Source organism: Myotis myotis, unplaced genomic scaffold (assembly GCF_014108235.1).
Source record: "Myotis myotis isolate mMyoMyo1 unplaced genomic scaffold, mMyoMyo1.p scaffold_m19_p_21, whole genome shotgun sequence".
NCBI classification, from domain to species: domain Eukaryota; kingdom Metazoa; phylum Chordata; class Mammalia; order Chiroptera; family Vespertilionidae; genus Myotis; species Myotis myotis.
The window spans coordinates 14577384-14589681 of record NW_023416326.1 but is presented as its reverse complement, the minus strand read 5'-3'; the positions used below and the strand labels follow the sequence as shown (position 1 = coordinate 14589681).

At 42.6% G+C, this 12298-nt stretch overlaps 1 protein-coding gene across 7 annotated transcripts in view; it reads left to right on the top strand.

Annotated features, from left to right (window-relative positions):
• The window catches only part of AHCTF1 (AT-hook containing transcription factor 1), a 74406-nt gene extending 70669 nt beyond the window's left edge, over nt 1-3737 (top strand). For 5 of the 7 annotated variants that reach the window (XM_036354696.1, XM_036354698.1, XM_036354697.1 and 2 more), the window contains 3 exons: nt 111-244; nt 2283-2350; nt 3279-3737. In XM_036354696.1, coding sequence (XP_036210589.1) covers nt 111-244; nt 2283-2350; nt 3279-3468 — 392 coding nt within the window. In that variant the 3' untranslated portion in view covers nt 3469-3737. Of the gene's footprint in view, nt 1-110; nt 246-2282; nt 2351-3278 lie in introns of those variants that run through there. The other 2 variants (XR_004975011.1, XM_036354699.1) reach the window with 2 other exon arrangements.
• Nucleotides 3738-12298: the final 8561 nt, after the last annotated feature.

Sequence of the window (12298 nt, the reverse complement as noted above, 5' to 3'; positions counted from 1 at the left end):
TCATGTTTATATCTGTCTAATGCCCATACTTACTTCAAGTTTTTACCAAATAAGTATATGTTTATATAAAGTGAAGTAGTTACAGTGTTGTTTGTTCTGCCTTTCTTTAGCTATAAAAGTAGAAGCGCCTGAACAGCTGAAAGAATTAATCTCAGACTTATCTTCCCCATTTGTCCTCTCGCCTCCGGCTCTGAGGACCAGGCGGAAGGACGTGTCTAAGGCACCCCAGCTTGCGCAGGAACTGGTAAGAAGTGTATGCTTTTATCCGTATGCTTGTTTAAGCCTGCCTTTTTTTTTTTTTTTTTTTAGCAATGGCTTTTAAATAAACTTTTTTAATTTTTTTTTAACATATTGATTTTTTTACAGAGAGGAAGGGGGAGGGATAGAGAGTTAGAAACATTGATGAGAGAGAAACATCAGTCAGCTGCCTCCTGCACACCCCCTACTGGGGATGTGCCTGCAACCAAGGTACATGCCCCTGACCGGAATCGAACCTGGGACCCTTCAGGCTGCAGGCTGAGGTTCCATCCACTGAGCCAAACCAGTTAGAGCTAAATAAACTTTTTTTTTAAAAAAAGCATACATTCGCCCTAACCAGATAGAGCGTCGGCCTGCAGACTCAAGGGTCCCAGGTTCGATTCCCGTCACAGGCATGTACCTTGGTTGCGGGCACATCCCCAGTATAGGGTGTGCAGGAGGCAGCTGATCAGTGTTTCTAACTCTTTATCCCTCTCCCTTCCTCTTTGTGAAATATCAATAAAATATATTTAAAAATAAAATTAAATTAAAAAGAGCATACATTTTTATTAACATCCCAAAATTGCCTTGTGTACACTTTCAGACCCTACATTTAAGAAAGATTGTGGTGTATCACTGGCAGCTGCAGTATGAATTACCAATTAGGGGAAAGGTTTTAAATTTTAGTGTCTCATCAGAATTACCTGGATGTGTTTATTTAAAAAGTGTAAGTCCCTGAACCCCTGGCATGTCATACACAGACCACACTTGGAGACAGTGTTTCAGAGGTGATTCCTCACCTAATTACACACAACCCTAAAACACGCATATTTCAGGGATTTGAGTATGAGACCCTTACATTTGCCAATATAAATTCATAAGCATTTTTATTAATTATCTGCCATTATCCAGCTACCGTGCAAGGACAGACTTGGACAAAAATAATTCAGGCAAATTCCTTGTCTCTCAGGAGTTCAGTTTAATTGAAGAGGCAAAAGCACAATTATTTTCTACCATGATAAGAATCACTTCTACCCAAATACCCCAGTAGAAAGAAGGTAAAGGGGACAAGCATTCTTGGCAGAGAGAACAGCAGGTGGCAAAGGCATGAAGCATGACAGTGCATTGGGGGGAATCCGTTTGCACATTAACAGATAGCTATGGGGGGGTGTTGTTATGTGCATTTAAAAATATATATTTTTATTGATTTCAGAGAGGAAGGGAGAGAGATAGAAACATCAATGATGAGAGAGAAGCACGAATGGGCTACCTCCAGCACACCCCACACTGGGGATTGAGCCCTCAACCTGGGCATGTGCCCTGACTGGGAATCAAACCGTGACCTTTTGGTTCATAGGTCCACACTCAACCACCAAGCCATGCTGGCCAGGCTAGCCCTGTGCATATTTTAAGTTGTTTCTATGAAAAATGAATTGTGGTGAGGAAAAAATGGTCTCCAGTGGCCCAGTTCTTATGAGATGATGAGAGCCTGGCTTTGGACAGACATTGGGAACAAAAGGGCAGTGAACAATGGAAACATTCAAAACATGAAACTGGGCAGGCGGATAATTGTGTGTGAGGATGAGGGATAAAAAGCATTCTTAGGTGATAGTTTTCTAAAAAATCCTATATAATAAAAGGCTAATATGCAAATCAACCACTATGACATGCACTGACCACCAGGGGGCAGACACCCAACACAGGAGCTGCCCCCTGGTGGTCAGTGCGCTCCCACAGGGGAAGTGCCGCTCAGCCAGAAGCTGGGCCCATGGCTGGCAAGCGCAGTGGTGGTGGCGGGAGCCTCCCTGAGGGCTCCCAGACTGCAAGAGGATGCAGGCCGGGCTGAGGGCCTCCCCCCGCCTCCCCCTGCCCAGTGCATGAATTTCGTGCACCGGGCCTCTAGTGAGTTTGTATGAGACTTGCTGAGTTTGAATTCATTAGGACTGTTTGACTATATTCCTTGATTTAGTAAATAACTTTTTTTAAATTTAGATTTCGAATGTTTAACTACTAAAGATTTAACTTTTTAAAATTTCAACTCTTAGGAAGATGATGCTGTGGGACAGCAAAGAGTGAAAAGAATGAGGACTGGAAAAACAAAACAAGCAAGCAGGTACGGCCTTTCCTATGCTGTGGTTTTATGTTCTGTTCCTTAATATGGGATGTGAGGAGAGTCGGTTTAAACTAGGAAGTCACGCTCATTAGACAAGGGTCATTCTTAGGGTCGTTTACAAGCACTGGCTCCTTGCAGCTGTTTGACTTCACGGTGGTTTTCTTTATCGTGTGAAAGCCACTCATCCTCCTTAAAGAAGCAGTTTAATACCAGTGAGTCTTTGATTTTGCATGGGAGTGAGATGTTTTACATTTTCTTTAGTAAAAATAGATGGCTATTAGTAAAAAGTAAATAAAGATCCTGTGATTCTTTCACTAATAGCTATATAACTTTACCCATGAGGAAATTACTCCATTTCAGATATATTTGTTACATGGTATTTTATTTATGCTGTGCTTTGACATCATTGAATTCTAGAAAAGTAAAGTAACCCATTTTATCTTACTTTAAAAATGAATTTAATGAGTCTTTTGACTATAATAACAACACTGTTTACACATAAATTGGCTTTGTATGTATGTGGAAAACTACTTCATACTGTTATGAGAATATCTACATAATTGCTCATTGCTGCTGTTTGAGAATTGCTTTCTTCATGGGCCTGCGGGGCTTTTATTCCATGGACTGACTGCTGGGACTGGGTCCGTCTCTATAACCCAGCAGTATTTATTCGGACAGATGCAACATTAAAGAACATGCAGTAGTGATGCTTTTGCATACTCAGATTAAAAAGAGAAATTTCTGTCATGTGACACTTTAACTCTGCCTCTAATTAGCTTATGTGAGTTAAAGCTTCACTTCGCTTCTCTTATGAAATGAAAGCACCAGGAAAAGGTCATCCCTAAGGTTTCTTCTCCTGTATTGAGAAGCCAGTTGTGGTTTATATTACGGTGTGTTTCTTCTTACTGGAATGATATCTTCTTTTCAGAACCACAGAGAAAGACAGTTGGTCACCTCCTCCCGTGGAGATTAAGCTCATTTCTCCCCTGGCAACCCCAGCTGAGAGAGTGAGGGGCAAGCCGCGGAGAACCATCGAGGAGACGGGGAAGGCTCCGGGGAGGAACAGGAAGAGACCGTCTTCCTTCCCAAAACAAATCGTCCGCAGAAAAATGCTGTAACTGTTTTCAAGTTTTATTGTACACCTGTTTGTAAAGTCACCAGAATTATGTGGATTATTAAAAATCACCTAATTTGGAAGACAGTAATTTATATAAATTGTAAATTTTTGTAAACAGAAGGTCTTCCATAAGTAAAATCACTCCACATGGAGTATGATTCTTTTAGTGGAGGCATTTTATCCCTATTTTATATGAAGACTTCAGACATTTATATAATATGTAAATATGGCTTATATTAGAATGTTAAATAAAGTACACACTTCATAGGAGTTTGTGTCGGTTAGATTTTTGAGAGGAATTTGTTTTAGTGATGATTTTATACGCTAGCAGGCATTGGGCCCATTGTCTTTCTCTACAGTTAAAAGTACTAAACCAATCATAAAATGAGGACAACTGAACTGCTAAGTTTTTTAAGTTGCTGTTTTATAATTTATGCACTTTTGCTTCTGTGATTAAGATTTCTAATAAAGTATTTGGGGGGGTGTGGTTGCTATGTTCAAGTTGAATTATGGGCATGTAATTTTGCCACTTTTTTGTAGTTTAACAAATTTTATGTATTCTACCTCAGATGAGTAACTTTCTAAGTAATGCATTGGTTAAATGTAATGTTGGTATTTCTTGTTCAGCAGGCTTAAAGGCTATTATTTTTAAAGTCTCTAAATTATTCAGAGACTAATTATCCAGGTTAGATTGACCGGTTCACTGCTCACTAGCAACTTCTTAAAAGGGTTTGAGAAGCAGGGGATGTAAAAAAATCTCTCTCATGGATATTCATTGTACCTTGTGTGCAGCTGATATTGATAGAACGTGAAGTCTGAGAAATTTTATTATTGCTTTGAAGGAGCTTGCTACTGAATCACAGAAATCCCTTAATATTCAGGTTTTTAAACTGGCAGATTCTCACAGGACAGGACCTCAGGCACAGACCATTGAGGATGGGAAAGTGTGTGAGTAGATGTGGGAAAAGGAAAAGAAAAACAACACTGTTCTCTGTTGTATGACTGTGCAATTACGTGGTGATACTTGGTGTAGGCTATAAAATTCATCAATAAGTGAGTGTTGTAAAATAATTTATAAGAGGCAATGGATAGTGTGTAATGAATGGACCATTAATAATTGATTGTCTAGAAGCAAACTGCTTTTGTTGGCTAAGCTTTCAATGTTAAGCATAAGGAGTGTGCTTTCTATATTATTTTTCTACCAAATGGCAGTACGAATAATGGGAGGATGATGCAGATGCCTACACCAAGTACTGACTGTGGGAGTAGCCGTGCGCGTGCGGCCTTTCAGTCACTCAGTGATCAGTGTTCCCTTGCCTTGTCGGAAATTGGACTATGACATATTTTATTTTTAAAATTTTAGTTATCAAACTTGTATTTAAGCTGCTTGTCATCTATGGAATAGTAAACTTATTTAAATGAACTTGTTAAATGAGTAATTTAAAGATCTAAATAATTCAGTAAACACTTAATTTCATCCTTTGCACAAGTAGCACAATAAAAAAATTGACAAGAGAAATGTACTGTCAAGTTAATAATTTTTAAAGCCATGCAGTTTGGGAAATATAGACATGTGGTGTCTATCGGTAATAAACATACTTTTTTCCCTCAACAGTAGGGCCATAAGCAAACGAATTGCCAAATCTGAATGAACTGTTTTATAGAGGCATTTATGTATAAATGTGTTTTTATAACTTTTTGTAAAAACTGTTGGTACATTTTAGGATAAAATATGGGTTAGACTCATTCTAAGACCTTGTAGCAATAGTTTGTCTTGGATTACCAATGCATTAGCTATTTACAGTAATTCTGAACAGTCAACCCCTTTAGCAAACTTGACAGTCTGTGGGTGAACACTGCACTAGAGACAGGCTCTGGAGGGAAACCTTTGTTCCCAGTAGCTGGCAGCTTTACGTCTGATTTATGTGCAGCAGGCGCGCGTGGTGCTCAGGTAGCTCGTCAGTCTCCGCACCCAGAGAAAGGTCGGGTGGAGTTGTGCCTCGACAGAGCTCGATTTCCTAGAGCCAGAGCGTCGGAGATGAGCACAGGGGAAAATGAGATTTGGGGGGGGTTTGCTGAGACCCCCGCCTCCCCCCAGCTTGCTGGCAGTAACGGATCCCGAGCGGGATAGAGTGTACCGACCTTACAGAGGCCTCTCCCACTCGTGCAAGCTGCTCCTTCCCCTGGCCCAGCAAGACTAGTACGAGGCATCTGCACACTTCCACTTGTACCAGCTCTGCCCGTGGCGTTCGTCCATGTCGCAGAAAACAATCCAGCAGCCAGGCAGGTGTGTAATTAGGTAACTCAAAATGTCCGAGAACTGACTTGGTCAATGAATTAAATGTCCCTCCCCCCAAACAAAGGAAGTAAAATGGTTTTATATCCTAACCAATCAACGCACTGAAAGTAGCTATTTCAGGGTTTACTTCTCACTGGCTTTTAATATTACTAGAATAACTGCAAGTTTTAAACCAAAGGATGTAGAAGCAGACAGACAGTTACATATTTAGTCTTTAAGACCCCTCTTCAAAAAGATTGCACCTCATTCAAGTCCACCGCCCAAGTGGGTGAGCTTAAGCTAGAATAGTAGCAAGGCTCCATAAGGAGGAACTGGAGATGATTTGAGGGTAGGTGGTTAGCGATCACACCTGGACAGCTTTCCGAGGCAACCAGGACTCTGCCTACTTCCTAACTTCATGCACAGTCTATCTCCATTGTGGGATCAGAGAACCAACTTTTTGAGACTTTGTTATAAGAGGCAATACGTTCTCAGCTTTTGAAGTCAGAGGAACATGAATTCAAAACTTGACTTTCTCCCTTACCCACCTTGTAGCCTTGAGCAAGATTTTAAGATCTCTAAGCCTGTTTCCTTAAGTGCAAAATGGATACGTCACAGATTGTTATAAAAATGAGATGAAATAGTGTATAAATCAGTGAGCACAGTGCCTGACAAGTACTCTTAATATCAGCTGTTACAGGTGGTTTTTTCATCGTAATCTCTTCAAGGGTTTGAGATATAACTCACATTTCATGCAGGTCTCTCACCTGAAGTGTACAGTGTTTACTAGTATGTTCATGGACATAGATTACAACAGTACACTGTAGAACATTTTATCACCTCAACGAAAGGGGTGCCCTCTAGCTATCATCCTTATTCCCCCAGCCCTAAGCAACCATTGGTCTGTCTCGATGCCGAAGTCTTTTGTTCTTTTTGATACTGTTAGAACAGTTTTCTGGGTTTTAGTTTCAGATTGTTCATTTTGAGTGTAATTACAGTTGGTTTTTGTATATCAATCTTGTATCTTGCAACCCCACTCTACTCGTTTATTCCGATGTATTTAGTGGGTCCTCTAGGACTTTCCTTATTCAAGATGATGTCATCTGCAAATAGAGGTATTTTACTTCCTTTCTCTGCATGCCAATGCGCTGGCTAGAGCCTCCAATACAATATTGAATAGAAGTGTCAAGAGTAGAAATCTCTGCCCTCTTCCTGACCCTTGGGGTCATATTCAATCTTGACCATTAAGTATGATACTAGTTATGAGTGTGTCCATAGGTGGCCTTTATCAGATTGTTTCATCCTAGTCCTAATTTGTTGACGATCATGAAAAGTGTTGTACTTTGTCAAATGTGTTTTCTGCACCTGTTGAGAGGAGAGGTGGCTTCTGGTTTCCAGTCTTGATACCATGTGTTACATGGTCATTGTGAGGACGCCCAGGATTGGTTGGGTGCAGTAAGGTGTAAAGAGACTGGACCTTGCCACACGGAGCCACATGCGACAAGGTCAGGGAAGGTGTGAGGCTCAAGGAGTACACGGCCCACCATCTTCGTTTAGTTTCTGTAGGAAGGAACGGGCGGGCACAGGCAGTTTTGAGCAATTTTAGGATTGGATAGTTTGCGTAATTTCGGGGCCTCTAGGCTGTGGGGGTGGCCTCGAGTTGTCAGGTGCCTGCCTGGGGTGTGATGTAGGGGAGAGGATTACTGGCCTGTGTGTTGGTGGGCGTTAGGTGTCTGGGACATGGACGTTGGATTCGTTGGTTTGCATGAAAGGCAAGTGGTTTTCTATCTCTAGGAATTCATTAGCCCTTGAGGGGCAGTGTCTATGCCCCAGGATGTCAAAACATCATAAAATATAGAAAATAAAAAAACAATATCGTCACTTTTGTATGTTAAGCCCAACTAGGGTCTCTAGGATAAATCCCACTTGGTCATAGTGTTAATTCTTTTTTTTTTTAATATATTTTATTGATTTTTTACAGAGAAGAAGGGAGAGGGATAGAGAGTTAGAAACATCGATGAGAGAGATCGATCAGCTGCCTCCTGCACACCCCACACTGGGGATGTGCCCGCAACCAGGGTACATGCCCTTGACCGGAATCGAACCCGGGACCCTTGAATCTGCAGGCTGACGCTCTATCCACTGAGCCAAACCGGTTCGGCAGTGTTAATTCTTTTTATATGTTGCTGGATTCAGTTAATTTGCTGAGTGTTCCTGTATCCATATTCGTAAGAGAGATTGGCCTGTATTTTCTTGTAATGTCTCTGGGTTTGATACCAGGGTAATACAGTGGGTCCTCGGGTTACGTCGGATCCTTTCCTGCAGCACAACGCAACTCGATTTTCGCCGCAAGTCGGAACCCACCTACATAAGCACCTACGTCACTCACATGGGGTACAGACACAGCAGGAATGAAGTGAAGCAGTAAAAAAATTTAAAAGATAACAATTCCTGACCTTTACTTGTGGTAAATGAGTAATAAAAAACATAAAGTGCCTATGTACATACGTCAAAATGACGAAGTTTTTTATAAATAAATGGGAGATGGCGACATAACCACAAAACGACGTACATTGAGTCACGTAACCCCAGGACTGTCTGTAATACTGGCTTCTTAAAAATAAGTTGGTTAGTGTCCCCACTTCTACTTTTTAAGTAAAGTTTATGAAGAATTACTTTAATTTTTTGGTAGAATTCAGTCAAGCCAACTAGGCTTTTTTTATGAGTTTTTAATTACTAGTCAACTTCTTCACTTTATATGTTCAGATTGTCTATTTTTAAATCAGTTTCAGTTATTTGTGTTTTTCTAAGAGTTTGTCTTTTCATCTAAGTTGATGTTACTCGGTTCATAGTATCCCCTTATCCCCCTTCCCTTCCTCCTTCCTCGTGGTTCTCTAGTTCTGTGACCATGTCCTGCGGGCCCTGTCCACTCCTGGTCACACCCAGCGGCTCAGCTGCCGACCGGTGACCAACAGCTCTTTCAGCAACGCCCTGGAGCGCACAGCACACATTAGCCCAGTTCTGGTTCCTCTGGGGGAATTGTGTTGGAGATCCACATCTGACATTTTTCTCTGACTCCAGTTAGGTTCCTCCCAGCTCTCGTTCCCTCCTCCCTGACCCGGGCAAACTACAGGGCCTATAACTTCACCCGGTTACTTTCCCTCACAACCTTCTCAGTGCTGCAGCCGGAGCAGAGGGAGCTGGGCAGACAAGGAACCCCCTCTCCTCACCCCCAGTCTCTCCCAGGACTTGGCCTCAGCAGCATGTAGATGAGGGCAGGACGAGAAACCCTGCTGTCCCGCCCCTCCCAGGAAGAGCCCTCCATTAGGGTCCGGGGAAGGGAGCCCCACCTGCCCTGGGGCAGGGGCGGGGGGGGGGGGGGGGGAAGCTGCTTCCTGAGGAGTCCTGATAGACTCACTGAGCACATGCTTCCTCCCTGGCTGTTGGCCTTAGGATGGTTTCCGGAGGCTTAAATGGTTGCTTTTGCACTAATTTCACCGTTTCCATTGGGGAGGGGACAGTGGGAGCTCCTGACGCTGTAACGCTGGAGGTGGGCTTTCCGTTCGCATGGCTGGGTCATAGCTGGGTGTCGGGCAGGCTGTTCTCAGGAACTGACCAGAGGAAGCCTCACATTCTGAGGGATGTGAGAGCAGCGGCCTGTCCTAACAGCCACCAGAATAACACAGAGTAAAATGAATGGATGGTGCCCTAGCCGGCTTGGCTGAGTGGATAGAGCGTCAGCCTGCGGACTGAGGGGTCCCAGGTTCGATTCCGGCCAAGGGCACATGCCTGGGTTGCGGGCTCGTTCCCCAGTGGGGGTGTGCAGGAGGCAGCCGATCAGTGATTCTCTCTCATCATTGGTGTTTCTATCTCTCTCTCCTTCTCCTTTCCTCTCTGAAATCAATAAAGAAATATATATAAAAAAAGAACGGATGGTAAGTTCCCAGCTTCATTTCTCACAAGGCATCAAGACCTGCAAAACAGCGTGGAAGGCCAGAGCTGTGGTGACTGACTCGGAATGGGTGGTTTGACCAGAGAGAGAGGACGCTGGGGCACATGCGTGACTTCCACGCGTTCCAGGGCCGCTGCCACGCTCCACGGCCCTCAGAATCCCAAACACAGGAGACTCTGACCTTTGGCCTGGCACGCTGGTCTCACAATGGCTTCCGCGTGGATCAAGATGGTGTGCTGACTTCAGCTGACCCGATAGTAAACTTGCAGGCAGGTAAATTGCTTTAAAACACAATTTTAATGGGAGGGTGTGTTTTTTAAATGAAGGGTGAACAGTATAACAATACACTAATTTTTGATGCAAGCCTGCTGCAATACACACTTCCATTTGAGAGTGTGGTTTAAAATGTATTCTTTTTCCATGCTAAGCACAAGGTCCGGAAGTGCAGCTAGTGCCTAAAGGGTTTATAGGCACTCAGATCCGTTGATTTCCCATTGTAGTGGTGTCAGTCAAGTCCGTTATACTTTGCCTCTCTGACAAAATAAGCAAGACTTGTGAGAAGCTTGGTTTTATCTAACATTTATTGTGCTGCGCACGATTCCACCTTAAAGTCGCTCACACTTCCATATGGGGAGACGGGCAAACGCGTCATTCAATGTTACAGGTTCTGTGGTCACAGTCAGTGCAGGACGAAGGAGGGTGGGCCTATCAATTTGGACGGAGCTCTTCACGCTTCTTGGACAGTGGATTTGTAATTCCCATCAGACTTAGCGAAGTTTCAACAATCGTTTCTTCGAGATTTTCTGTCCTGCCTTGTTCATTCCATGACATGTTATGTGTGACTGTCCCATCCATCAGTGAAGTCCACTTCACGTCCCCTCAATTTTTCCTCCGTTCTCGCCTGCCTACTTGTCTTTCAAAACTCAGCCCAAAGATTTATCCCTGAAAACACCCTCTGTCAAATAGCTCTGACTTCACAAACCCTGAAAAGATCTCATGGGTCCTTGAATGCACTAAGCACCACCACCCCAGTGCAATCATAAAAAAATATCACACAGAAGCATAACTAGTAAGTCAATTGTGGGGAAATTGAATTATGAAATAATCCAAAACATGGCAGAGGGGGGAGAGACAGATGGAATAAGTATAAATAGCAAGATGGTAGATTTAATGCCAGCCATGTCAATTGTTATAGCAAGTGTAAATAAAATGTCCATTAAAAGCAGAGGTTATCAGACTTGATAGGAAAAGCAGGATCTAACCGTATCTGCACAGAAACCCCATTCAACTATAAATAGATGCCCATCATGGAAACACTTAGAAAATGACAGAGGCGATATTTACATCACCCAAAGCAGACTTCAGAACCAGGGATATTTCATAGCAAAGTGGTCAATTCATGAAGAAGACTTAGACCATCCTAAAAGGATGTACCCATTAGCAGGACTTCAAACCACATGAAGCAGAAACCGATAGAAACGGACGGAGAAGTAGACCATCTACTATTGTTGACGCTTTCATCGCTCCCGAGTATTGGAGAGAACAGATAACAATAATCAGTACTATTACAGAAGCCCAGAGCAGCGGCAGAACCAGACAATGACATTCTAAACACTTCTGCGGCCCTCACCCAACCACAGAACTACACAGCCTTCTCCAGCGAGCCGGGCACTTTATGAGGCCTGTATCCCGATCATAAACGAGGCTCCATAAATGTGAGGCGAGAGCCATACAAAGTATGTTCTCTGACCACAATGGAATGAAATAGACACCGCGATGGGCCCCCGGGGGCTGTGGACTCGGGGGCGGGATCACTGGAATGACGGGCAGCAGAGCCTATGACTCCAGGGCAGGCAGTGGCAGGAGAGGGTTTGGTAGTGGGTCCCGCAGGGTGATGACTACAGAGGAGGCGGGGCCATTATGACAGGTGCGATGACGGGCCATGGGCACTAGAAATGGTTACTCTGGGGACAATTATAGGTGTGGGGACAGAGGTTCCCCCCAAAGACCTAAATAAATCTGACATTTACAGTTCAGAAAGAAAAAAAGAAAGGAGGGAAGGAAGGAAGGAAGGCGTACAGAAATATTATAGCATGAAATGATATTTAGAGAAAAAGCTCAAATCAACATTCTAGGTTTCCACCTAAGAATTTAGAAAAAGAGCAAATTAAACACAAAATGAGCAGAGATAGAAATATGAAAGATTAGAGCAGTAATGTAAAACAGTAAAATAAAAAATCAATAAACTCAAAAGTGGTTTGAAAAAAATAAAATTGACAAATCTCTAGCCAAAATGATCAAGAAAAAAGATTTAAAGTACCAAGATGAGAAATGAAAGAGACATTGCAGCTATTAAACAAAAAGAAAATATTATGAACAATATGCCAATAAATTCAACAATACAGATGAAATAAACACAAGCCACTTCAGTTCACACAGAAAGGGATGTAGAACCGAGAAGTTCTATATCTACTAAAGAAATTGAATTTATAGTTAAAAACTTCTCACAAAGAAATAAACACTAGAACCAGATGCTTTTATTTTTTTTTAAAGACATATTTTTTATATATATATTTTATTGATTTTTTACAGAGAGGAAGG